At 41.9% G+C, this 27,438-nt stretch overlaps 1 protein-coding gene across 1 annotated transcript; it reads left to right on the top strand.

The window, feature by feature from the left end:
• Nucleotides 1-10,938: 10,938 nt before the first annotated feature.
• On the top strand, nt 10,939-23,290 carry LDHB (lactate dehydrogenase B). The gene is made up of 8 exons (XM_061360214.1): nt 10,939-11,061; nt 12,005-12,136; nt 16,086-16,203; nt 16,698-16,871; nt 19,202-19,375; nt 20,611-20,728; nt 21,622-21,745; nt 22,487-23,290. Exons 2-8 carry the CDS (start codon nt 12,011-12,013, stop codon nt 22,652-22,654), a joined length of 1,002 nt encoding a protein of 333 aa, XP_061216198.1. The 5' UTR covers nt 10,939-11,061; nt 12,005-12,010; the 3' UTR covers nt 22,655-23,290.
• The last annotated feature ends 4,148 nt before the right edge of the window (nt 23,291-27,438 follow it).

Here is a 27,438-nt window from a genome sequence, read left to right as displayed (position 1 = left end):
TGGAAAAAAGCACTTCTAGGATGCAATATATTTTTTCCCCGTAATAGACATTTGTATTAGAACAGATGAATCAAAATAACACCTTCTTTTTTTTTTCCTTTTGCTATAAGGTGACCAGATAGCTATAAGACACTCTGTTTATCTAAGGGCACATGAGAAAAATCCTGACCATTAAAGTATGTATTCATCACTCCTACATTTTCCCAATGAGAATTTTCCTAAGCCAGCTAACCAGAATGCGTTACAATGAGAGGTATGCATGCACCCCTCCAGGCACTTCATCCTCTTAGCCTGTATTTTAGGATTAGTAAAGTTGCCCTCAGGATCAAGTGTCATGTGCTGATATTCTGCCATTAATGACTGTAAGAAGTTGTGTTTTCAGCAGTGAAATTCCATAGGTCAACAGCTGACTACTGAGCAAGCTCAGGATGGCCTCTGTCACATCAGATTTCAGAATCATGGTGTCACCCTCATGCTAGACTGATCTTTTGATAAGGCGCTTTCCTTCACTGAGCAGCCATCCATGGAAGCAAAAGTTGTCCAAACCTAGTGTCCTCAGGCATTTTTCAGGGCAAAAATAAGTGGAAGAGGGCTGGGTTTTCTCTGCATATTTTTCTGCTTTCCTTTAATCGCTAACATCTTATAATTGAAATTTAGATAATATTACAGTTCACAAATGGTACATTAAAAGGTAACTGGGAAGTTGCCGGAAGTCACAACTGTATTTTTTGCCATTTACTACACTAAAATTAAAGCAGTACCCTGATCTATTATTAGAAGGGCCACCACCACAGTAATATTAATTTGAAGCTTGTCAGAATGTTGCACTGTACCGGTAGCACTTCCTATATGTGATAATGCAATTGTGCCACGGTATAACTGTTCTCTATCTACACATACTCAGGCACATGCTATAGATACCAAATGTGGTTTTGTTGATGGAGAATGTTTTATATTCAGAGGTGACATAAACTGCCCTAGAAACAAAAGGTGGAGGCTCTATGAAATGAGCCTCCACCAAGAGAACTGTCTGGCATACTTTCTCAGTCTAACTGCACTGCCAAATCCTTTCTGGCATTGATGAAGTCTTAGCATTGGCGGAACTGGAAGGAAAGAATTGGTGCAAAAAGTAACAGCAATAAGCAATTGATGATCATCCGCTCTCACACAGCTTGTTCAGTTGCTCTTGACAGCAAAAAATTACCTTGTACAAGGGCCAGATGACAAGTTCCTTTATTACATGAAACAATATTCAGGGATGGGGGGCTGTGAATGTCCTCTTCGTATACTTACCATCCATCATATAGCAAGATGGTTAATTATGTTTTGTACAATGATGAAACAATCAAAGAGAAAGCTGAATGTAATCACCTCTGTGTATTAACTGGATTTGAAAGGTAAGCGCCACATCCCCTAGTAGAGACAACAGCACCAATTATATTAATTTGTGAAATAATACACGCAGATACAATACAATTTGAAATTCATTAAGCAGCATCACATAGTCAACATTTTCAATTTGCAATAGGTTTGAAAAAATGAGTGACTACAAGATGCATCACCTGTACTGAGGAAAAGTAAACAGTAAGTTCAGGATGTCACACAGTTGTAAAGAGCTTTTAATCTACTCACTGATGTAGAAATAAATAAATATGGCAATCACTAAAGATGGCAATGAATAGAGTGCCAATCTGTGACTAAAGGGATGATTTGGAAAAAATTGGGGGGGGGGGGGGATTGATGTCTGGTACCTATCACCAAATGTTCATTAATTTTTGTCTTCAGTTCTATGAACTTTTCAAAATAGGTACAATAATGGCCTCCAAATTTCAGGCACAGAACCAGTCCAACCAGGCAGAGCAGTCAGTAAAGGACAAGTCACTGTCACACAAACTACAGTTTTTACCTGCTTTCTGAATGCATTTTATGCAAAATGCTTCCTTATTTTTTTAATCTTTCAAAATAAACCATTTCTAGTTGCACCTTTGTACGCCAAAAGCCCCCATCATCTAACATGCACCATTTTAATCTATTAACTTTAATTAGTATTCCAAGTCCTGACCAATAAAACTAAAACCCAGGCAGGGTAAATTTCTGCCTACTTTTCTTCAGGTGCCAAAAAAGCAAATCAACAAATTACAGGGAGCTTGTGACTTTCTGAATTTACCGATCTCCGGCTGCCCACATGTCTCAGCATTAGCTGGTAAGTTTAAAAGAAGACAGGGATTTTAAGAGTACAAGCTAAATGTGCCCAGTAAATCTCGGGTACATGCTAAGTCAAAAAATGATGTGTTTATCTAATCTAGCTGGTGTTAGCTGATATTGCCACTAGGGCTGATTATGCTATTCAAGACGATTTACAAAGATGATGTGCATGAGTTATTATTAATAGGAAGTGTTGGAATTAAAACACCAGGTACAGGAAAAGGTATTCACATAGATTAAATTTAGTTGAGTGAAGCTAATCCCCATCTCCAGCTCCTTCTGTGGTCTATGGAAATGTAAGCTGCCCTAGAAGGCATCTCAGAGCACAAGCTTAATTCAGGCTGAAGTTACAGGAGAGGCAGAGATCTGATTTAGTATTTCTCAGCCACAACAAAGGGAAAGGGCTCTCCTTTCACCTGCTCATCCTGGCCCTTTTTGAGCTGTCTCTGGTGTTTGCTGAGCACTCCACTGAACACAGTCAGTTGGCTAATGAACAAAAAATTACTCAAAAGAAAAATTATAGTCTTCAGATTATTGAATGAGCTGAACTGGCTCACAAAGAGATCAGGGAAGCATCAAAGCTGATAGGCACAAGGGACGAGCTGGGGTGCAGGGCAGATTTCTGACACTTGCCTCTTCCTGCAGTGGGGAGCTGGTCCTTTGACTCGGCTCTGCTGGATAAGGTCACCCTTGGCTGCTATGTAAATGGAAAGCTTTATTGATCAAAGTGGCTGTATTGGGTTTGCGTGGTAAGGTTTTGGTAGCAGGGGTACTACAGGTGTGGCTTCTGTGAGAAGCTGCTAGAAGCTTTTTCTATGTCTGACAGAGCCAATGCCAGCCAGTTCCAAGACGGACCTGCCACTGGCCAAAGTTGAGCCCATCAGCTATGGTGGTAGCACCTCTGGGATAACAAATTTAAGAAGGGAGAAAGGTTAGTGCACAAGAGCAATTGCAGCTAGAGAGGAGTGAGTATATGTGAGAGGAACAGCCCTGCAGACACCCAGGTCAGTGCAGGAGGGGAGTAGGTGCTCCAGGCACCAGAGCAGAGATTCCACTGCAGCCCGTGGTGCAGCCCATGGTGAGGCAGGCTGTGCCCCTACAGCCCACAGAGGTCTGTGGTGGAGCATATCTCCACCTGCAGCCTGGGGAGGACCCCAACCAAAGCAGGGGAATGCCCAAAGGGGGCTGTGACCCCGTGGGAAGCCCATGCTGGAGCAGGCTCCTGGAAGGATCTGTGCCCTTGGAGAGAGGAGCCCACACTGGAGCAGGGCTGCAGGACCTGTGATCCCGTGGGGATTCATGTGGACCAATCTGTTCCGGAAGGACTGCACCCCATGGAAGGGATCCAGAGTGGAGCAGTTTGTGAAGAAATGAAGTCCATGGGAATAGGACTCAGGTTGGAGAAGTTCATGGATGACTGTCTCCTGTGGGAGAGACCCCACACTGGAGCAGGGGAGGAGTGCAAGGACTCTTCCACCTGAAGAGGGAGGAGTGGTAGAGACAACATGTGATGAACACACAACCCTCATTCTACATTCCCATGCACTGCTGGCAGGGGGAAGGAGGTAGAGAATTTGGGATTAAAGCTGAGCCCATGAAGAAGGAGGGGTGAGGGGAAGGTGTTTTTAAGATATGGGTTTATTTCTCATTGTCCTACTCTGCTCTGATTAGTAATAAATTTAATTAATTTACCCAAGTCAAGACTGTTTTGCCTGTGACAGCAATTGGTGAGTGATCTTTCCGTGTCCTTACTTGCATTCACAAGCCTTTCATGATATTTTCTCTCCACTGTTCAGTTGAGGAGGGGAGTGATAGAGCAGCTTTGGTGGGCACCTGGCTTCCAGCCAGGGTCAGCCCATCACTGTGGCTTAAAAGAATCCCTACACCCACACTGTAACTTCCCATCTCTGTTCTTATGCTGCTGTCACTGCCGTGGGGCTGGAAAACAAACTGATAGAAATGATCTCCCTGAAAACAGGGATTTGCTTTTGAGCCAGTGCAATCACAGCAATACTGATAAGACAGCAGCAAACAGTGATGCAGAATCAGAAGCTGCCAACATAGGGCAAAAACATCACAAGCTGGCTTAGTTTCTAAGTCAGCACCTCTTACTATGCCCTAAATTGCTTCTGGAACAATTCTGACTATGGTGGGGGGCTGAAAATGGCTTCCCCAAGCAAGAACTAGCATTTGGAGAAGGCTCCGTTTATTCACTCCCTGTAATGGGAGGGGTACAAGTAATCTCCAGGCTTTTCGCTTAGCTGCAAGTCAGATGGTCAAAGCCAGGAGTCTGTGTTCCATGCAGACAGCAGTGGGAGCCTTGGTGGGTGAGGGGTGCCTGGAGGAGGCGACATGAGCAGTGAGAACATGAGCTACATCTTAAACTTTATTTAGGGCTGACCAGCAGAACTGAGAACAGTTTCTATGCCTTGGTTTCTTTGGTTAGAAGAGAGGGGTGCCAGTATTCAAAATAATGGTACTTAGATGGAGCCAGATAGTCAGAAAGCAACATCTTCTGATCCCTACCGGTTCGACCCAGCTTTGGAGCAATGAGTTTGCACTGAAGTCCTCTAGGTCACATTACTGAATTCCAACCATGAGGAATTTCACTGGCTCTTCTTTCAGTATATAGTATCATTGTGTGCTAAAAGAAACAACAGTTCCTCACAGTTACTAAAAAGAATCATAGAAATTATAAGTGGGCACCTGTTAAAGCAAATAAAACATATTTGTCACAGTCATCCTAAATCTCATGGCTCACTTTGCCTACAGCATTAGCAGTGCTATCTTAACAGTTGGACTTGCTGTTTTTAAAGGTCTTTTCCAATCTAAATGATTCCATGATTATAAAACAAAGTGGAAGCTTAATCAGTTGGGTAATGATTCAAAATGTGTCCATGGATGTCTTACCTGATCTTGGTGTATCACCCTCTAAGTCCACTACTGCAAAATGCAACCCCATTGGCTTCATGTGGGACTTGTGTCTGCCCTCATTCTCAGCAATGGTATTTTTTAGCCTTCAAAACCCTCTAGCCACAAGAGCAGATTAGCAAACACAAGGGCACTCTGCACTCACAGCATAGCCCCTTTTTCTCAGCATGCCACCGTCTGTGATTTTAAAGGCAATGAATTTTATTTTCAGATTCTGAAAACTCCTTCCTTTGAAATACAGAAACTCTCTCAGTAAGATCAACCTGGCATAGATACTTGCATACCTTCATGACCAAGCCCACCAGGCTGACAGAGAGTGCTAAGTAACCGTGCCTTCTTCAGGGAGCAGCTCCTGTGCTGCTGCCACTTGCCACCTCTCAGGACATACACTGCTCAGGTGAAAGAAGCCATGACTGAGGACACTCCAGGAGTATCCCCAGCATTCAGATACACAATGACACACTGCATCTGCCCACAGTTCTCTCTCCACTCCCCATAAAGCCAACACCATCAGGGGTAGGATATTCCCCCACATCACCTTGTTGCTTTCTGACAACTTCCATCAACAAATCTCTGCCACCATGAGCCCCCAGTGGGTTCAGTGTGAAGTATCTCTCTCCTAGCCTTCACAGGGGACTTGGTTGTAGGGATGAAGCCAAACATTCCTCAGTAACAGGAAACATGTTAAATAATGCTCACTGGAAGCTCAGTTGTGTTCACAGTATTTCCACAAATCTTGCTCTGTGAACTGCAGAGCAGTATGGGTCCAGAGTGCAATGTGGCAAAGGTGAGTTAAGATATCAGTGGATTCTTTCCAAACAGGAGGGAGGTCAATCCTTGACCCTTAACTTCAGCAGTCCGATCCAAAGGCAGTGGCTGGAAGCCAGTGGCTGTACTAGAGAGAATGGGCAGAAGTTTGTTAAACAGGCAAAAATGCATTTGATCTGTCTTCAGAATTACAGTAATATTTAACAAGGTAAATTGTAGGATCATGTAAGTGAATGGCTAGGTGGAAGGGAGTGGGAGAGATAAATATGTTCTTTGGCAAAATTGAGGAAGCAACGTCCAGACGTGGGGAATTCAGATAGCATAATATCTTCTCCAAGCACAAGGTGCATACAAGGAAACCTGGAATCATCTCCTAAAGAGGCAGTAAGTCCTGCAGTTGCAGAACTACTTCAGAAGCCATTAAAGAGATTATATGTGTTTCTATGTGAAGCACTATTGAAAAACTCACGACAACATGATACAATATACTATACAGTACTCCTATAAAAATCTTTGTACCAAAATAAATGGTGGTGGCACATGCCACTCTTCAGGCAGACATGCTACAGTATGTGATTACAGGGGGTAACTGCACTAATGTGAAAAGCTCTTCAGCATAAACATGGCCTTGCACTTATGTCCGGAGAGGTGTTAGGCTGACAAAGCCATAGTCACTTCTTCAGACATAAAAATCTTAGGACTACTACATTTTCTGAGAAATGCAGTAGTTCTACCAGTTCAGAGAAAATAAACTTTCCTTGCTGTACAGAAATTCATTTACTGATAAAAATCATTGTCTGTATGTCATACTAACTTTTGATTCTATGTAACTGCTTGCATTAGAAAGACACTGGCTGAACGGTTCTTGTGGAAGAGACTTCTATTTATTCATGAATGATGTACAAACTGGATCATAGCAGAGTAGAAAATGTTTCAAAATATTTCTTAAATAATGTAAAGATGAAATTAGAAAATATTTTTGACAGAAATTCTTTAGGATGGTCCTTCCCTTTTTATTTTTAAGATTATATTTCACCAAGATGAGCAGAACAGAGAACCTTCCCAACAGTTACACTGTACAGTGTGGGGAAGAGGGAACCATGGTGCAAGGATATAAGAGTCACTGAGGACATGGGGTGGAGGGAAGGCTCGTTGCCAGAGCCACATGTGAATATCATGCAAGTATGGTGTTGTCCCATTTCTGACTTATCACTTTATTTAGAAGCTGATGTTTCTCCTGAACTTTTAATGAGCCAGAGCTCTCAATGCAGTTTTGTTGTTACAAACTTACTGCTAGTACTTACCTCACTGCAAAATTTTATAATCATTTTTCCCTGACATTAAAGAAGTTTATTAATCAAGATCATTGCATTTCATTCCTTTTGCAAGATAGTCCCAAACACTGGAACACAGACCCCACTCCACTGTGATGTTAGTTTACAGGAAGAAGCCCCATTTGTTCACTTGCCATGGCTCCCAGTTACGCTTTCTTGTTCAGCTTCTGCATGTCTGTGCAAGCAGGCAGAGATTGCAGGCACCTACATACGCAAGTACCCCAAAATAGAGGGTAAATCAAGATTACTTTCAAAAATGCAGGCTATTATGACAGTTAATAAGAAAGTTTCATTTAAAGATTTCCATCCTCTTACCTTTCCCACCAACACTTAGGAACTTCAACTGCAGGTGATCACTGTGCAAACTTGTGCACACACACGAGATGCTTTTGTTTTTTGGTTGTTTTTTTTTTTATTAACTACATTATAAAGCACTTAACTACTGAATGAGTTATCTGTATAACACTGTATAATCTTTTAGCAAAACTTAAACAGAAATTAGGCCCATTGCCAAAAATAAGAAACCATTCCTTCAAATAAAACTGGGGTAAAAGAAGCTTTTAATTTCCACTCCAAGATAATTTTTTTTTTTTTGTGTGATGAAAAATCTACATGAATAAGCACAGAATTTAAATATAGGAGGACCAGAATTTTAACTCAGCATCTGCCATCATTGTGTGCATTAGCACTCCTTCATTTCCAGGGGATGAATTCAGTTCTCTACATTTTGCAAAGCTGGACAACTAATTCTTCTTTCTCCATTACAGCCATGTGAAATAACACTTGGAGAATACCCATCCTGCAGTCTGATGACCTGATCTACCAGCTCTAACAAAGTGACAGAAAACCACCCTTTACCTTATGTGCTCCTGCCACCAGGCTTGCATCCCAGGCTCTTGTGCTAATGGGTTCCTTCCCTTCCTAGGTTACATCTGTCATGACATCTACTACCATAGGACGCCAGACTTCATGACCCTGGCTGTCAGAGCATCAACATTTTGCTGTTGAAAGGAGTTCCATGAGTAGAGTTCTCAGTTTCCAATCAGGTTTAATTTGGGGAAAAAAGGAAACAGGATGGAAACCATATCTACTTTCATGTGTTTTGGGAAAACGATAGGACAGATACAAGTAGTGAAGTAACTTGAGTTATCTGATTATATACTTTGTATATAAGCAAAAAGTTAAATCTGATTAATATATACACACACAAGTTATGTTGTAATTGTATGAAGGTTACCAGGCAAATTTATTTAGACTGTGTCCCTTAACATGAAGGTTTGTTTTTCCAGAAAACTACGCTTCATCAAAAATGCCAACGTTGCCAAACTAGAGCTGAACTTTGAAACTGTGACCTGTAACCAGGAGACTTCTCCTGCGACTTTAGGGAGATCTTTTCACCTCTCTGTGCCTCAATCCTCTGTTGTCTGAAACAACAAATAAGTAAATAACAAGAAGTAGGAAGAGGGAGTAATCTTTCTTCATCCTTCCTGCAATTGCCTGGTCTATTTAGATCAGAAGGGCTCCAGGGAGGGAATTAGGTACCCTGTGCTTTTAACATGGTGAGCAAATCAAAGCCTGCTCTGAACAAGGGCCTAGGAGAGCTGTTGTGGCATGTGGTAAAAGGTCCAGTCTGCCTTTAAAAGCTTTAAGATATTGTAAATAGGAAAGTGGCATTTCCTTCTCTTCTTAATTATAAATGCTATCATGGTAACTGATTGTTGAACATGCATAAGGACAGAGAAGGATCCTGTCCAAAGCAGACATTATGCACAGGTGAGTGCTCCTCGCAACAGGTGCTGGCAGGACAAGCATGGCTACTTGGTTCTGTTTCAGAAATGAAACAACCTTGCTCTGATCCTTCCCCGCCCTCTCCTGTAACTTTCCTTCTCCCTTCCCCCTTCATTTTCTCGAAGTTCAACTGTACATGTTTCCTTTGTGATTATACAGGATAGATTTTCTTACTCTTGCATTTTACTGTGTGATTATTATTTACCTCCAGCTCCCATTTCAGCTGCAGTTACCAAAGTCTTCAATCTATTTTCTTACAGCAAGCTTCTACCTGAAGTGTCATGTGGATGGCTTAAGTAATTTCTTTCCCTCCAGGGGACCCTTTGCAATGTCAAACAATGTGAAGAAGAGAAGTAGGCCATGGTTAGGTAGCTACTTAAAAGCAGGCCTCACCCTTTCCTCACCACTCATGCTCGCCACTTCTCCGCCGGCTGGCACCAGTGTTTGTTTCGCTGCTTGGCGAGCCAGGGGAAATTAATCCAGTTACTAATGTGGCAAAATACCTGGCAAAAAGAAATCAATGCAACCTTAAACTGGCCACAACCACAAAAGAAAAAGGCAGCCATAACCTTAGGCAAGCAGGGCTCGGCGCTCTGCCTAGGTTTAACCCAGTGACTTATCTGGGACGACTGAAATCTACTGCTCTGTCTTCCCTCTTGTGAGAGGTGATGTGTGATGAGGAACCTAAAGTTTTATTTCCCAGTGAAACTAACTATATACAATCCAGTGTTTTGCCTCTACTTTCTTCCTTTAAAGCTAGAAATGTTACGGCATAAAGGAGAAAATATGCTTTGATACTCTCCTATTTTGCATGTGTTGGTCCTACAGGAATTTTTACAAATCACTCCTGGAGATATTCAAGAGCCATCTTGACATGATCCTGAGCAATGTGCTGCAGGTGACCCTGCCTGAGCAGGGAGGTTGGACCAAATGACCTCCAGTGGTCCTTCCCTGCTTCCACTATTCTGTGATTATTCTGTGCCCAGCAACAGTGGCAAATTGCATACTCAAATTTTCAGTTTTATCTGTTCCATAGGTCAGAGAAAAAGAGTGTCCTATCGTGATTTTTACTGTTACTTTCAGTGATGGATGTGCTTATTACTTTAACAAGGCACAAAATCCCATTCATGCTCCAGGGGCTCATTCCAGGGGTCCTTGTCCCCGCAGACGGAGGGACAGCCGGTGTGCTCTGGCGAGGTCCGAAGCAGAGGGAAGGGCAGGAGGAGCGGCTGTGGCCGTGCGTCAGGTTGCATGCCTCGCTCGTGCCAACGCCATTCGCGTGACCGCAGGCGCGCCATTGACGCCTCGGGGTTTGTTCCACCACAAACTCAGCCGAAGGCAGCTGCAGGGCAAAGAGCAGAGAGCGTGCAAACCAGATACCACCAATTCGAGCTACTTTGCCCGGGAATAAATCGCGTAAAATGCCTTATTTTTGCGCAACTGCTGGCTTGCAGGGATTCCTCTGGACGTTCCTTCTGGCCAAGTCTGCGGCCAGAAGGACGGGGCTAACGCTTGCACCTCGTCAGCTAATTGGGAAGGTAAACTCGGTGAGACCACGGGTCTCTTGTGGCTCCCGCCGAGGAGCAACGCCCCCCTCACACCTAACTGCACCAACTCCTGCCACTGACCCAGCCCCGCCAAGCCTCCTTGCCAAGCCTCCTTGCCAAGCCTCCTTGCCAGGTCCGCACCAATGGCGGGGGGCGCTTCCGTCGCCCCTCAGGCGGCTCTGCAGCAGCACACGAAAAAGTAAGAGCCAGCAACGCTGGCCCAGCCTGTCTGAGAACAGTTACACAGTCCCGGAGCGGGAATGGCAGCGAGGCGGGGCGGTGACACCCTTGAGCTTTCGTCCTTGGCGGGGATTGAGCGCGGAGGCCACCGCCTCCCCAATGGCGCCGGGGAGGGCGGTGCGGAGGGCGGTGCGGCCGGCTCGGCCCTGCCCTCAGGACCGCCCCCTCTGCGGCAGAGTCCTCATTGCCCGAGCGGCCAGCGCGGGGGTTGGTGTTGCTTTCGTCTGTCTCCGTTTTGAGCATTCCGGGTGGGTATGGGAAGAGCAGAGCTAGCGCGATCCCCTCCGCGGGATGGGGGATGCTGGAGGGTTGCCCAGGCCATCTCCGGGTGGCTCGGTCCCGCAGTGGCCGGGTGACTTCCCCCGGGGCCGAGCATCCGTGCGCGGCGCCCGGATGTTGTGAGGGGCTGCGGGCGCTGTGGCCGGTCCCTGCCTCTGTGGGGGTCCGGTGGTCGTGGTAGGGCTGTGGCTTCTGCGGGTTTGGGTGGGATGGCGGCAACCGGCTGTGTGCAGGCAGCCGCGGGGTGACCGTCTGTGCCAGCCGCTCGACGGCCTACGGTCTGGAGGGGCGAGGGCTGCACCCCCAGCCTGGCCCGGACAGGGGAGAGGGAGAGATGTGCGGGAAGGGGGCGATGTATGGGAAGGTCGGAGGCACCGCGCAGGGGTCCGTGCGTTCCCCGCGGGGAGGCGTGGGGCCGAATGCGAGCGAGCCGGGAAATCCCCGCAGTCTTCATGCTCCCAGACTAGTTAGTGGTTTTGTTACGAGTCCCGCAGCCCTGATGGGCGTTCTGAAGGGAGGTGAATACCACAGAGGCGTTGAAGCAGAAAGAGTTTTTGCCCTCTGCGGGGAGGCTCTGGGGAGCAGCCAGCAGAAATATATTCTATTACGTGCTGCCGAAACAGCCCCTGCCCCACTTCAGCTTCTCTGTGGACAGCGGCGAATGCAGGGAGGGATGGGAGCCAGAGCCCTTTGTCCCAGGAGGGTTGGGTGGGCTGGTATCGTGGGGTGAAGGAGCCCCGCACAAGGGCAGCGTGCCCCTGTGCTGCCGTACGGACGCCGCTATCCGCACCGCAGCGACTCCCAGCACTTCCATCGGCAAGTTTCCGGCAGTGGCGGATGACCTCTTAAATTCAGAGCGCGTTTTATGGTTTCCTTTGGCTTGCTTTGAACAGGGTCTCTCTGTCCTTGCAGAAAACCATGGCTACTCTTAAGGAGAAGCTGATTACCCCTATCGCTGCGGGATCCACGGTCCCGAACAACAAGATAACTGTTGTGGGGGTTGGACAGGTTGGGATGGCCTGTGCTATCAGCATCCTGGGAAAGGTACGGCTCAAGGACAACGTGCTATTCAAGTTCCCCTTGCTGTAATGTTATGCGCTGCTTGTTTGTCTTAGCAGATGGTGGGAAATACGGTAGCTTAGTGCAGGACTGAATCATTTGCAGTTCGTGTAAGCAGGCAGTGACCTACGCTGTTCATGCAAGGCTGACTTCACCATTCAGTTTCTCCTTGTTCTCTCACCTTTCTATCTGTACTTAGCAATAAATTTCTCATTAGGCAGAGTTATTTTGCAGGCTGCTGGGAAAATACAGTAAGCAATGGCTCTGAAGCCCCTGCCAAATTTTTGTTTCTTTTTTAAACTTTCTTGTTCTTCCACAACAAAGCTGGGGTTTGCTTGGTGGGAGAGCTCTGCTGGGCAAAGAATGCAGACAGTATGGAAATTAATGTGACATATGGGATAGGAGTCAGAACTATGCATGTTTTGATTTGTGTTATTTTAATATGTGTGTGCAGTAATAACTGAAAATACTGCTATTGCATTTGGTAGGCTTTTTATTTCTCTTAAGCCCTTGCTGCTTATTTATATGATTTCATTGTTACCAGGGAAGTTTAGGTAGTTTTCCAAAACATAAAAACAGAGGGATAAATTTAGAGGCTATTCTGACTTTTCCTGTTTGTTTTTTTTCCCAGGTTTTTGGGGGTGTTTTTTGGCAGATCTTATGTTGCAATCTTTGAGCAAAGCAAAGGCTTACGCAATAAGGATCTCTTATACTTTGCATTTTGTTTTTAAAGAATATTTGTGAATGAGTTAAATTTGTTTCTTACTCTGTTTTTGAAAAGATAAATGGGAGCTGCAGATCCCTTCTTAAGAGAAGGGATAAACGGATATGCCGTACTCACTTGCAGGGGCAGATCTTAAATTGGGTAGCATACAATGAGATCAAAAATCTTGCATATACCTCTAAACCAACTGTATTTTATTTGGAGATCCTCCTTCTTCTACCTATTACCCTGAGGATGCATGTTTTACAGTACTGGCTTTTGAATAATTACATTTTTTAAGGGTTTTCTTTTGCAAGCCTTGTTAGCAAGGAGAAACTGACAGAAAGAAAAGGTCACAGTGCAACTAAGTACTGATGTGAAAGTAAAAAGTAATTCCTAAAACTCTGTAACTAAAGGAGAAATTTAATTGAAAACCAGTGGCAGTTCATGGTGGGTTTTTTTGTTTGAAGCAAATATTAAGCTCTTGTGGTCTGAACCCATTTGTTTTTGAAGGAGTACTGTAAGTGTAAGGTTGGCAGTGAGTGAGTGAGGTGAAGTTACCACAAACTCCACTACAATCCATCATTCATTTGTGTTTAATGTGCTGCCCTAAGCAGGACCAAATTGTGCTTTCAGAAATATAGGCAAAGTTAATGAGTTTTATGTACCAAACTCAGAGTAAAAATGCTTTGATTTATTTTTTAATTTTTCAAGCTTGGATTATGGTGTGATGGGGTTTATTTCAACCAGGCTTGTGCTTCCTCTTATTCTTTTACAAGTATAAGCTGCAGTATAAAACAATTTTATAACAAAGCCACCTGATTCTTGTCACCGAATTAGAATTATAGAATCATTTAGATTGGAGAAGACCTTTAAGATTTAATCCAAATGTTAATGTAGCACCATCAAGTCCCTGCTAAACTATGTATTTAAGCACCACATCTGCATACCTTTAAAATTCCCCCAGGGACTGGGGACTCAACCACTTCCCTGAGCAGCGTGTTCCAATGCCAGACTACTCTTCAAGTGAAAAACTTCTTCCTTATATCCAGTCTAAACCTCCCTTGGTGCAACTTAAGGCCAGTTCCTCTTGTCATATTGTTACCTGAGAGAAGAGACCAACACACACCTTGCTACAACCTCCTTTTCAGGTAGTTGTAGAGAGTGATAACAATCCCAGTTCCCTCAGCTGCTCCTTGGAAGACTTTTACTCCAGACCTTTCAGCTTTGCCTTTCTGTGGGCACGCTCCAGCACCTCACAGTCTTACAGGCAGGGACCCAGAACTGAACACAGGATTCAAAGTGCAGACTCAATAGTGCCAAGTACCAGGGAATGATTGCTACCCTATCCCTGCTGGCCACACTATTTCTGATATCAGCCGGGATGCTGTTGGCCTTCTTGGCTGCCTGGGCACATTGCTGGCTCATATTCACCAGGATGACCAAAACAAAGTGGCTTTGACTACTGCAAGATGTTCCCCAGGATTTTTTTTTTTTTTCTTCTTGTTAAACTGTGGCATAAAATTTTATAGTTAAATTTTCTATAGTTTAATGTGTAGATGAAGTTGAGCTTTCAACGGCTTTGAATTTTATAAAATTGGTGTGATAATGCTAATTTCAGTTTACTGGTATAGTATTGAATATATAAATTTGAATGCCACTACTATTCTTAGGTCCCTCTTAGAGAAGTCACTGATGTTGCCATGGTGTTTGCAAAATGGAAACATCTCCACAGTTGCAAGTCAGCTGTTTTCAGTAAGAATATTTTAAGTTGCACTTGGTGACTGTGTAGGCTTTATTCCTGTGTGTACTTATAATGACCTGAATTCTAGGCAACGCTGATGCAAATTCATTAATTGGGCACTGGAGCTATTCCAGGTGCTTCTGTTTCAGTGGCAACTGGCTTCTTGAACCTGCTGAGTCTGGGGAATATTTGCTGCAAGGTCTAGGCTAAAATCCCATATTGTCAGTGTATATTGTGTATATAAATATAAATATAATTGCACATGTGCACACATTATTTTTTCAAATTCTGATCACAGTAACTTAGTTTAACACCAGTGATTTCAGTTAAGGATACTTTTTCATTATGATTAAGTAACTTAGACTTTAATTTTACCCTGCAGACTATTTTGAGGACAGAGCAAGTGCAGATAAAGATTCTTACGATTTTCCTTCTGAAGTTGATCAAATCAGCTGTGAAAGGAAGCAGTGCAGAAAAGCAATAAACTCTAACATTATTTTAAAGTATAAAATGAAAAAAAACTAAATATGCCTGGTGTGCAATATATTTTTCCACAGGAAAACCAGTGCATATTGTTGTGTGTTTAAAGTAATTTACTTGATGCTAATAATTAATATTTCCATGTGAAGTACTGTTACTTTTTCTATAAAGGTAAACAAAGTTTCTTACAGTATATTTTTCATGGGCATAAAAATGGCTTAACTGCTTGCAAATGGGGTATAGATATGTCAGAAAATAGAAGTAGTAATTTGGATCTTGATATAGTTTACTAAATTATAAGACTTTAAGTATAGTAGAATTTACAAGGGTAGTGAATACTTGTATCAAAAGGCAGTAAAAGTTTGTATTAGAGCAGAGCCCTTGCTATTCCTGTGTTCTGAAACCATATGAAGTTATCTCCCAACTTAACCTGGCTGGACAGCAAACATGCATGACTAAATCTGGTCTGCTAAGTAAATGATGTAGTAGCTGTAGTAGAGAAGAATTAGGTAAAGGATGTTCTCTCTTGACATTACTTTTAGTGTTGAGGAAAATAAGTCTGTGACCATTCTGTATTTTTCTGAAATGAACTGCTTGAAGGAATGTTATAAGAGAATATAATTACTTGATAATTGACTGTTTGCTGGATAGATTTAGGTTTGTTGCAACTCTGAAAGATACAACTTTTTTTCCTAAGATATTAATTAAATCATGAAGTGCCTTGCTGTCAAATGGTTAGCTGTGCACTCAAACTCCCAAAAAGTCATGTCCTTATTGGAAAACTCCAAGTTTTATGACCCTGTACTGTAGTAGTCTCTGACTTTGTTACTGTGAGAACTGTACATCAGAGCACCAAGATAGTGTTGTCCTACTGGTTTACCTTTGGAGAAGAGAGACTTCCAGATCAGTAACATGTTACTTTAAAATGTAATATGGCTCAACTCAGAAGTAACTTTAAAATGCAAGTTAAATGCTTCATTAACTCCTTGAAATCTTGTTGTTTTGAGGACCTTTGTGATGAGCTTGCTCTGGTTGATGTTTTGGAAGACAAACTTAAAGGAGAAATGATGGATCTACAGCATGGAAGCTTGTTCCTTCACACTCACAAGATTGTGGCAGACAAAGGTGAACCTTAGTTTCTTTTTATTTGATACTGATACTCTGTGAGTTTTCTTAATAATGGAGCATTAGTTGTGTAATCCCCAAAAAGTCTAAAGATTTGGCATTGAAAAGTTGAAGTCTATGAACTGGGGTGAGAATTCAGATGAACACGGTAACAGTGGCATTGGCTGTTCATCTGGGTTTTCTCTTACATCTCTAATAGCCACTTTACAGTTTTGGGCTTGCTGAGTAAAGTTGATTTTTAATTTAACTCTAGTACCTCTTTGTAGAAGAAATAGTATTGTTATTTGGATAGTGGAAATGAGATTCAGAGGGGTTGAATGTGCTTTCAAGACCCACATACTCATATATTGGGACAATGTTAATAGATGGTGCTGGTTATGCGGTTTAAATGTATGCACAGTGAAGCCTAATGTGCGTATGAGCACAACGCTATTGAAATCAGCGATAAGTCTATTTAACACATTCTGTATCTTCTCTCCTGTGCTCTGTTGTAGACTATGCTGTCACAGCCAACTCCAAGATTGTGGTAGTAACTGCAGGAGTTCGTCAGCAAGAGGGGGAGAGTCGTCTCAACCTGGTTCAGAGAAATGTGAATGTCTTCAAATTCATCATTCCTCAGATTATCAAATACAGCCCCAACTGTACCATTCTGGTGGTCTCCAACCCCGGTAAGGCAGTCCTTTCCTAAAACGCTTACAAATTCTATTTGTTGGAGAACTAGTGTTTTATTTTTTCCATCTTCTCAAATGAAAATTGAATGTCAGAAATTAATAGCTTTGTGTGCACATCTGCCATGTGGTTGCTAACACCAGAGTACAAACAAGTATTCTGTACTTTTGATGCCCTTTTTATTCAGAACTTCTCACTGTGTCCATATTTTCAAAGCATGCTTCATGGTAAACACTTCAGTTCTTTACATACTTTTAAGCTGTAGGTAATTGAAAATTTCTATTTCTAAAGAGCACATCCATTTTGCTTTTAAACTCTTTGTAAATCATAACTTTTTTTGTATCTGGGTATGGTGTGACCATTTTTCATGATGAAGAACTGACCATATAATCTTGGCTGTATTTACAGAAAAAATAATTTGCGTGCTGAAGCTTGTGGTGGGGAAAATTGTAACTGTACTGCATAGTTCAGTTATGTTAGAAAAGACGTAGTTATTACACGTTTGTGTACTTGCTTGGAAGCATGCTGTTGCACTGGGACAGCTTGGATATTTGAATGTCTAAATCCAACTTTAACCATTCTGATACGCTTCGTAGGGTTGTCTTTGCTTAATCCAATGTCTGAGTGATGCCATTACTACAGAACCCTGGCAGTGAAGTGATACTGCTTTTAAAGATAGCTTGACAGAGTCAAAACAGTGCACATAAAGCTAGCAGCTCAGCTGGTGGCTAAATCATTAGCTGATGTACAGTTACTACTACTGAATACTAGTGTAACTGTGCAAGTACAATAACTTACGGCAATTCTAAGCACTTCTCTGAAAACTGAACTGAACCAAAGATCAAATTGTTCTTGTTCTAGCAAGGCTGAATTCAAACTATAGACTTCAGTATGGCAGCTGCAGGAGAAGAATTACATGTTGTGATTTTTCGAAACTACTTTTATGCTTTGTGTTCTCAAGATGAATGTAGTTTTGTCCACTTGTCTTATGTAGTGGAAGTTACTGTGAGTCCTTTAGAAGGTGTCTGTTGCATGTGTGTTGGTGTGTGACCTTGATCCTTCCATTTTTAACTTCCTGGATCTGTCTGGGCTCTACCTCAAAAAGCACTGCCTGCAGCCTGTCCTGTGGAAAGCCCAACAGTAGTTCAATAATGAAATTAGCACTCCTCAAAGTCTGGATGTGTGTCTCAGCACCTGACTCGAAAGCCAGACTGTGGAGCAGCTGCTTGATTGCTGTTAGCTCTGTAGTCTGTACAGGTCACTGATCCTGGCAGGAGCTCCCCCATATGAAGTTGTAAGGAAGCTGTGCCTGATGAGCATGCTGCTTGCAACAGCAAGGTGTAAACTGTACTGAGATAACGTGCTTTTGATGCCTGAGCCGAACAAATTGTCAGTGCTGGGGAATGGTTTGACTTGATGATCTTAAAGGTCCTTTCCAACTTGGCTGATTCTATGACTCTGTATTTCAGATTGATGTATGGAAATAAATTTCCTTCTGCACACTGGCTGGCTTTTGAGAGTTTGGGCCACAATTATTGCAGTCTATTATTCTTGCTCTGACATGTGATGCAGAGTTCTCTCTGTCCTCACATCCCTGTGTTTGCCCAAACCTAGACTTGTTGTTGGTTTTGCTTTTGGGGTTTTGGTGTTGTTTTTTTTGTTTGTTTGTTTTGTTTGTTTTTTTTTGTTGTTGTTGTTTGGTTTTTGGGGTTTTTGTTTGTGTGGTTTTGTTTTTTTTGGTTGGTTGTTTGGTTTTGGTTTTTATTTTGTTTTCCTAAAACTGTATTTTTAGGACCACATGCAGGTAAGTGTGTTCCTTATCTGGCTTTTCATGCTACAGAGATAGTCAGTGCAGAAACTGTTTAATGCACAGATCTGTACAAGAAATTACATTGAAGTAGTTACATACTCTTTCTATTTGCTAAATCTCAACCATTTTTTGTTGTACATTACCTCTTACTGTGATGATTAAGTGGAAGGTAACATAACGTCAGGAAATTGCTTGAATGTTTTAATCATATGTGTTCAGCCCCAGTCCTGGAACCCTAGGGCTATTGCTGTGACAAAAAAAGTTCCTCGAACTTTAGCTGGTAGGAAACTAATCTCTGAAGAACTTCCTCAGTTTTCTCTGAGCAGTAGTTTGATGGTCCTAAATTTTGAGCAGTGCATTCATTTTAATCTGCAAATAGCTAGACCTACAGTATTTTGAGTAATGAGCACAACTGTTCTGAGTCCTCCTGATTGCACTATTATTTGCAGTGAAGTAATTGTTGGAGCGTTCTCAGTATATGCAAATGATTTCATTTACTGTGCATGTTTTTCTTTTCAGTGGATATATTGACCTATGTCACCTGGAAGCTGAGTGGCCTGCCAAAACACCGTGTGATTGGAAGTGGCTGCAATCTAGACACAGCCAGATTTCGCTATCTGATGTCTGAGAGACTTGGTATACACCCAACCAGCTGCCACGGCTGGATCCTGGGAGAGCATGGTGATTCTAGTGGTAAGGAGCATTCCTGACACCTCCTTGGGAATAAGCACTATGATGTTAGAGGCCTAAGGGGTGTTAAAATATTCTGAAAGAACAGATGCAGCTGCGCGAAAGTAACTACCACTTTGCTGTATTCTCATGAAGATTAGAGTTAAGACCAGTTCAGGAAGTTTAGCTACGTGCTTTAATAAAAATGATTGTGAGTGCTTGTTTAAACCCCTAAACTGAAAAGGCCAATTTCGTTAATGTTTATTCTGGTTTTAGGGTATCATAATGTAGCTTGTAGCACAGTTCTCTTCTGAAAGCAGTATTAGCTCTTATTAGGTCAATGGCGGAGCTTGTTGCAAGTAGTAGAAAAAGATATCAATTCAGATTCAGGCTAGGAAAATGATCGCTTTTTTGTGACTTTTTTGTGTGCTGTTTAAAAGGTAAGATGTCTTTTAAAACCACATGAAATAAAAGAACCTTATTTGGCTTAATTCAGTTCATGTATTTCGAGTTTGAAATGATGCAGCAGAACATATATGTAGATTGGTACTACTTTAAACTTTAGTGCTGTGTATTTCTAAGGGAGCCACCTCTTCAATGTTCCATTACATGTAATCAAAGTACAGTGTTCTGTCTGATCAACAACAGTATTTACTGAAGCCAGCCCGGCACTGTAACAAAAGCAGAGCTTGGATAAGCATACACAGAGCTCATCTTCAGTGTCATAGCTGTTTTTGCTTTGAAGTAACCAAGAATTCATACTTACTTCACAGGAACAGAGGAAATGAGTCTGCCTGTAAGCTGCCAAAATGAATGGACATGTTAAATTTGCATATTGTTACCCTGTTATTCGGGAAAATAGGGTTAGCCTTCAAGAATTTTAATACTGATTAGAGGGACAGCAAATACATACTTGCTGCAATTTTTGGGTAAAATTAGCTTTAAAAGTTTGAACAGCTAAGATGTGCCTGTTTGCTAGAATTTGAGGTTTCTGACTTCACAAATAGTTATCTACACCTTCCAAGGACTGAAAATTCTGTTGTTCATTTACTGTAACGTACTCATTAAAGTGTCAACACTAAATATCTGTCCCTCTGAGTTCTTGGAATTAACTGAGGTTAAATGAAAATTTGAAATCTGCCTCAAACATTGCTGTGGTTCTGACTACTACTTTTGGTTTTGGTTATCTTAGGCAGGTAGAGAAAGTGGAGGGGAAGTTGCTAATTACTATGGAAACTTATGTCCTCTTTCTGTTGCAGTGGCTGTTTGGAGTGGAGTTAATGTGGCAGGCGTTTCACTCCAGGAGCTGAATCCTGCCATGGGAACTGACAAAGATAGTGAGAACTGGAAGGAGGTCCACAAGCAAGTAGTTGAAAGGTACAGTGGCTTGAGGAATAAGGTGGATATATATACGATGCTGAAAATAGCTAGTCTGCACTCTGCCTCCTTGTCAGTGCCTATCTGTTCTGCTTCAGCTTTCATGCCCTTTTCTTTAGAGGATTATATGAGTAAGTGGAGCTACTGGTATAAACACAGAAATGCAGGATTTCAGTTGGTAAGCTTTATTATCCTGCCGCAAGACAAGCTACTGTGTAACATACCCGCTTTAGTACTGCACTGCTTAGCTTTGTGTGCACTTGTAGCTCTCTCACAAGTGGCTTCTTAAATGGTTAACTTTATTTAAAGGGCACAAGACTAGCAAAAGTAGTATGTTTCTGTGAGCACAGTGCTAGAGTTAGTTTGTTCATTTTATTTAGGAAAACTTGTCTAGAGGTAACTACATATGTTGCTAAATCACTTGCCTTGGTTGTGAAATAAAGACTATACTGGTAAAAAGTGTACACAGATGTTGGTTAAAAAAAATAGGATGTATGTAGGTAGTGAATGGCTTTGACTTTTAAATATTTACCTATTTCAAATGGTCTCTATTCAAGTCAGTGGCGCAATCATTCTGAGAAGTTGTTCAGTTGTAGGTATCTGTTTTTCTGCTTGACACTAAGAACTGTTCATAGATGGAAGCTATTTTTCATTTCAGCTAATCCAGTGAGAACAATGTGGCTTCTTTATTATTGCATATAGGATAATGCAGACTTCATGCTTTATCTTCTAATGCTGAAAAGTATAACTGTCCTACATTTTAACCCCAAAACTTACAGTATGTCACAGAAGTTCCAGATTTTCTTTAGTAGGAAAACATTACTGTTAAGACTTCCAATTCACACAGTGTCTTGAAGACATTGTAACGCAACTGTATTTCAATATTTCCTTAGTGCCTATGAGGTAATCAGACTTAAGGGATACACAAACTGGGCCATTGGCCTTAGTGTTGCTGAGCTCTGCGAGACCATGCTGAAGAACTTGTGCCGTGTTCACTCAGTCTCAACACTGGTAAAGGTAAGAAGTGTTGGCTAATTTTATGTTCTAGTTCATTTTGTTGTCATGGAAAAGCTAAATAGTCTCAATTAGCAAGGTGCTGAACAAAGGTAGCTTTGTAAAATACTACTTTGAATTTAAAATGGGAGCTTGCTGTTGCAAATTTTTTCTAGTCTGACCTCTTAGCCTGCCCTTGTCACAAGCGTGGAGCTGAAAAGAAGTTCTCTGTACTCTACCCAATGTTGTACTACCCTTGTGTCAAGTTTGCCATGTGTGGCATGCAGGTTCATTAAAAGGAAGCTTCGGTGCGAAATGGAAAGTTTCATGGAGCCCCAGCTGTGATTCTGTGAACCTAGGCAGAAGTGCTATAGAAGAGAGCTGTGTCCTTTTATAGTTATCATAACTGCTGCATCTAGTCTGTGCTAGTGTACTGTGCCGTATAACCCCAGCGCAGCAAGGACTTGAAGTGGGCTAAACTTGCAGCTCCCTCTATATTAGGAAAAAGACCTGCCCTAATACTATTTAAATTTTGTCAGCTACTTGCTGACAGTTGTGAGGGTTTTGGAGGTGGTGCTTTCTGAAATTGTCCATCTTGGTATTGCTGATCTCTTGGTCTGAACCAGCTTTGTACTACTATATTTTCTCAAACACGTTGTGACTAAAAATTTCTGCAGGTGGCAAAATGATAGTCTTGAGCTCTGCTCTCCAAGCAGATCTGGGGTGATGTGTTTATATCTGAGTAATCTCTTTTGTTTGTGGCAGGGCATGTATGGCATTGATAATGATGTTTTCTTGAGCCTTCCTGCTGTCCTGAATAGCTCTGGATTGACAAGTGTCATCAACCAAAAGCTGAAGGATGATGAGGTGGCTCAGTTGAAAAAGAGTGCGGATACATTGTGGAACATCCAGAAGGATCTTAAAGATCTGTAAACTATGAATGTTAGATATGTTCCAGAAATGGAAAAACAGTGTGTTATGTGCAAAGTGGGCTCTACTCACTGTACATCCCTATGGTTTAAACATTTAATGCTGTTCCAAAATGAGCTTTGTTCACAGTAGCTAAACTTACGTTTGCTGTAACGCACAAACCTTATGAACAAATAAAGTTAACTTTCAGGCATGTTTTGTTGTCCTGGTGATTTATTTTGCAGTACCTTAATTACCTGGCTCACTGTAACATTCTGCTGTATTGTATGCCCCAGCCTACATGGAAGTGTTTAAAAGGTTAGAAACAAGGCAGTAATCACTTGTGGTGGGATTTCACTAATACAGCCTTACTGGAAATGATTTCTGTATGATTTAGTTTCAACTCGGGTTTGAAGTGTAGTTCATTCCAAGACTTTTTTCTGATAAAGTACTTCCTGTTTTTTCTCTGATGGATGAGGAAATGGGATGGGGATATGCCTCTGGGCCACCTGCCAAAAGCATGCCAACATTAAGATCCTGTATGTTACTAGCCTAGAAAAAGGGAATTCTAGATGCTTCTCTTCTGCTTTCAGTTCTTTGCCTCTCACTGGTGTCTAGTTTTCATAATGTTCAGAACAAACACAATTATTTTCTATTTGATTACCACAATCCCAAGTTTTTTTAGAGTTCAAAAGATGAGTCCCATGGTTATCTTGTTTATAGAACAAGTCAAATTGGGCTTTAATCTCTAGTGTTTATATACGGGGGGGGAGGGTGGGGTGGAAGGGAGAGAACAGATGAAAAAAGTAAAGCCCAAAGTTTTATTTCCTCATCACTTAACAGTGATGGAGTAGATATTAGCCGTGAAATAGCCAGTACTTGCTTGGCATGCTTAGAACTGCTCAACCTAAATGTCATGGAGACAAACAGTATCTATTCCCTCTATCTTGTATCATGATTTGGGGACCTGCAAGTCTTGTTTCATAACAAATGGTCTGAGATTAAGTTGGAGCAATGTCAAGGCCTTTTCTAGCTCCATTAAAATGCTTTGAGTAATGGACTAAAACACTTTCACAAGCAAATAGCCTAATTTTTGTGGCTTCTTTTAAAAGACAAGATCATGCAAGTTTTGTCATACTGCAAGAAAACTCCTTTGATTTAGTAAGTATCCTGTAGCTAATGAAATAGCATGAGTGGGCTGTTGGTGACAACATGATTTTTATAAAGGATCTTTGGAGATGTCTTGCCCCGTGTCACATGCTAAATGCCAGGACAGGAGAAAGAAAATCATAGTCTCTGCTCTCAGAATTTGGTGTGGAGAACTTACCCTGGAACGCTTTCCCCACCTGGAGAGATGAGCTGAGAACTGTCGATGATCAGCTGTCATGAGGTAAATGGCATGAGCTGCTGCTCTTTGCAGCACACACCCATTGGCAGTTTTCACCTGAATGCATTTAGCTGGCTGGCTACCTTGCACAGTTCCTTCCTGGCTTTGTTCTTACACTGTCCTCAGTTAATGAAATAATTAAAAGTTATGTTGCGTGATATTATCTTGCAGGATTCTTGAGACTGATATGCATGAGGAGGCATCAGTTGTCTTAGAGGATAGGGGGTGGGCTCTTTTCCACTCTGATACTGAATTTTGTTGGGCTTTTTTTATCTTTAAAGATTACACAGCTACAATAAAACTGGCTTTTGTTCCTGATTGCATTAGTGTGCTTTTCTCACCCATTAAAGTGTAGAGCCATACCTTGTTCTGTGGTCAACAAACTTGAGACCCCAAAGCAGGTTGGGACATCTTGAATTGAGCATGTTTATAAGTGCGTAAGAAGCTGCTGTCACCTAGTGTCTGCCAACTATTCCTTCAATTCCCTTGAGTCAACAGAGGCTTGTTGCCTATTTTTTTGTTTGTTAATGGTCATAGACTTAACAACAGTAGAAGATCCTTTATGCCCAGACATTGAGCAACTGAAGAGCTAATGTCACTCTACTACAAAAAAATGTCTGTTATAAAATAAGGTGAGTGGATACAGATGAAGCAAGGAACTAAAAGAATAATGAAAGATCACTGTTATGCATGATGAGCATCTTTCTTAGCGCATTGGCAGCCTCGCTGCATCAACTTGTACTTTTGGAGAGATGACTCTTTGCAGTGGTGCCCAGTGACAGGATGAGGAACAATGGCCATAAACTGAAATGCAACAAGTTTCACCTGAGACAAAGGGGCACAAAATCACAAAATGGAATATAGAAACCTTTAGAATTAGTTTTAAGTAATGTTAAGTTTTATGGCTTTGTAACAGTAGCAATGGAAAATTACTGAGGTGCATGATACATAGAGAAAAAAACAGTACAGCTAGAGAACATACTGAGAATTCTCACAAGATAAATCATTATAGTTGACATAGTTTTAAGAAAAACAGTCTAGAAGAAGAGGACACAGGGATAAGGAGTATCTGGGAACTTCAGGTGTTCAGGATGGGCTACAGTTAAACTAACTGATAAGTAGGAGGATAGGAGGATTATTATGTCTCTGGTGCTGACGAACCAATTAAACTGGTATGAGCATCTACTGCGCGTGCTCCAAAGGCTGCCAGAAGTGATGAAGATTGTTGGAAGAAGTAAACGACCCTCAGAGACGACCACCATGGTTCTGTACGCAGGCTGGGAACTCTCTGGAAAATGATGTAATCCATACGTAGCCTCATGAATATGTATACATGCCCAGGGACTATAAAAGGGTGGCTTGTGTGGCAATTGGGGGACATACATTATGAGGAGCTATCCCCCATGTCTCCCGGCGCCGCAATGAAGAATACCTGCTTGTCAGCTTGAAAACTTTGTTGGCAAGTTTTTTCCTGGAGTTTTCTCTGAATCACACCTCAACGTGAGAAAGAACTTCCTTCCATTGAGGGTGGCAGAATACTGGAACAGACTGTTCAGGGGGGTTGTGGAGTCTCCCTCTTTGAACACTCTCAAAACCCACCTGGACATGCTCCTGTGTAACCTGCTCTAGGTGGTCCTGCCTTGGCAGGGGGTTGGACTGGATGATCTCCAGGGGTCACTTCCATCCCTAATGATTCTGTGACTCACTTGAGGTAAAACCAGTAATGTTATTTTAATTGCTATAAGGACCTAGACTACCTTGCATTTGCAGGTACATAGATCCTGGCTCCAGAATAGAAACTCTCTCTGACTCCCTTGCAGATGTCAGACAAGAGACACGCAGATGACTGACAGACCACTGACATAGGAGAGATCCTACTGGCATGGTTGTGCCAGAAGACGATCTCAGTCCTCTGAGTTATGCCGATATGTGCTATTACCACAGTATTTGTATCATGGCTTTCCAAAGAAATGTATGCGAAGAAGAGAGCTTGAGTTTTCCACCTGAACATCCAGAACATTGAGATGAGTAGCATCCTTTGCTTTATTATTGATCTACATAGCCACTGTCTGCAAGAGGTGGGCTTATTCTGAGCTCCAATAGAGTGTTAAATCAGCTGGAGTTTTTATTAGTCAAAGGATAAAAATGGGGCAGGGAATGGAAGGCACCTTTAAACAGTGAAATAGCGTTAGAACATCTAGGTATAGAACAGTGGAAATGCTTTATATATGCATTTTGCTAGGCTGGTAGTGCTTATATGACTTTCATACTAGCTAACTTAAAACTGTGTTTTATAAGTATGTGACTTATGTCATAAGTTGCTCACAGAATTTCTGTCGTCATTGTGTTTACCCACTTCATATCAGCCTTGTGCTGCAAAGAAATTCTCTTTTCCCCAGTTTACCGATACAAATTAGAACAATTAAGCCACAATTACTCAGTGGACTGTAGATCCTGAACTCTCACTGATATCAGTATGACCAGGAGTCCAAAATCATTTAAGAGTCAGATCCTTATATGTACTCCATACTGACGCCATAGTGTAATGGCCTCCCAGGACAATGTCTAATTTTGAATGTTTCTTTTTTTCAATGAATAGTTCTCCTCTAATGCACATTAAACTTTCAAAAGCATAAAACTTTTCAAGCACGAAAACTCTCAAAGCTTTTCACAGACTACAGCAGTCACAGCCTTCCTAAAATTTACATTGACCACAGTGGTGTACTACGTTTTTGTAAACTGTTGCTGAGATACCATTGCTATGTGAGTTATTATTCTGTGCAAGCAAAGGAGTTGAGCAAATAATTAACTTGGATTGGTCTATTGGAGAGGTCAGACTCAGGAGGGCTGGATTTGCTCTGTGTCTGAAATGAATAATTTAGCTGCAAACAAAACAAAGCACAGTCTGGCCCAGGCAATGGCTATGCAAAGTTAATTTTCTAAGTAAATATTTTCTCCCTTATGATCTCCTCTTTAACAGCTCTTCCACATTATTTAGACATGTTTACACATTAAATAGCTGAGATAAAAAATCCAGAAAATTTGACAAAATAGCATGAAGGTGGATTCCTAGCAGCATTAATTTCTGGAAGGGAATATTCATAATTCTTGCTCGTGAGATGTGCTAAATGAAAATATGAAGGGAAATAAAAACACATTTTGCTTGAGATAGTTTTCTCTGTGCTGCTAATCCTGTGTTTCAGACTATAAGAAATGCAGTGATTTCCAAAGTCTCTGTTCGTTCAGCAGTCTCCACCAGTAAATACTGGAATACTCTACCAGTATCTCTGGGAATCAGTTGTGATTGTCAAGCGTAAGAATCACATCAAACTCATTTTCCTACCCACATATGACAATAGAGTAGTCCCTGATACTCTCAGGCTGAAGACCAGTCTACAGGAGTATTTGTTGACCTCCTGTT

This window comes from Neopsephotus bourkii, unplaced genomic scaffold (genome assembly GCF_033783945.1).
Source record: "Neopsephotus bourkii isolate Nb327-2 ecotype Australia unplaced genomic scaffold, CSIRO-AGI_Nbou_v1 NB_107, whole genome shotgun sequence".
Taxonomy (NCBI): Eukaryota; Metazoa; Chordata; class Aves; order Psittaciformes; family Psittacidae; genus Neopsephotus; species Neopsephotus bourkii.
Note: the sequence above shows the minus strand (reverse complement) of the source record. Positions and strands in the feature narration are given on the sequence as shown.

What these genes read in the sequence shown, in the direction of transcription:
- LDHB (XM_061360214.1), top strand. Translation starts at nt 12,011, where the DNA reads ATGGCTACTCTTAAGGAGAAGCTGATTACCCCTATCGCTGCGGGATCC. An exon ending in CAAGATTGTGGCAGACAAAG is followed by an intron (nt 16,204 to 16,697) that starts GTGAACCTTAGT and finishes GCTCTGTTGTAG; the next exon opens with ACTATGCTGTCACAGCCAAC. An exon ending in AGAGCATGGTGATTCTAGTG is followed by an intron (nt 19,376 to 20,610) that starts GTAAGGAGCATT and finishes TTTCTGTTGCAG; the next exon opens with TGGCTGTTTGGAGTGGAGTT.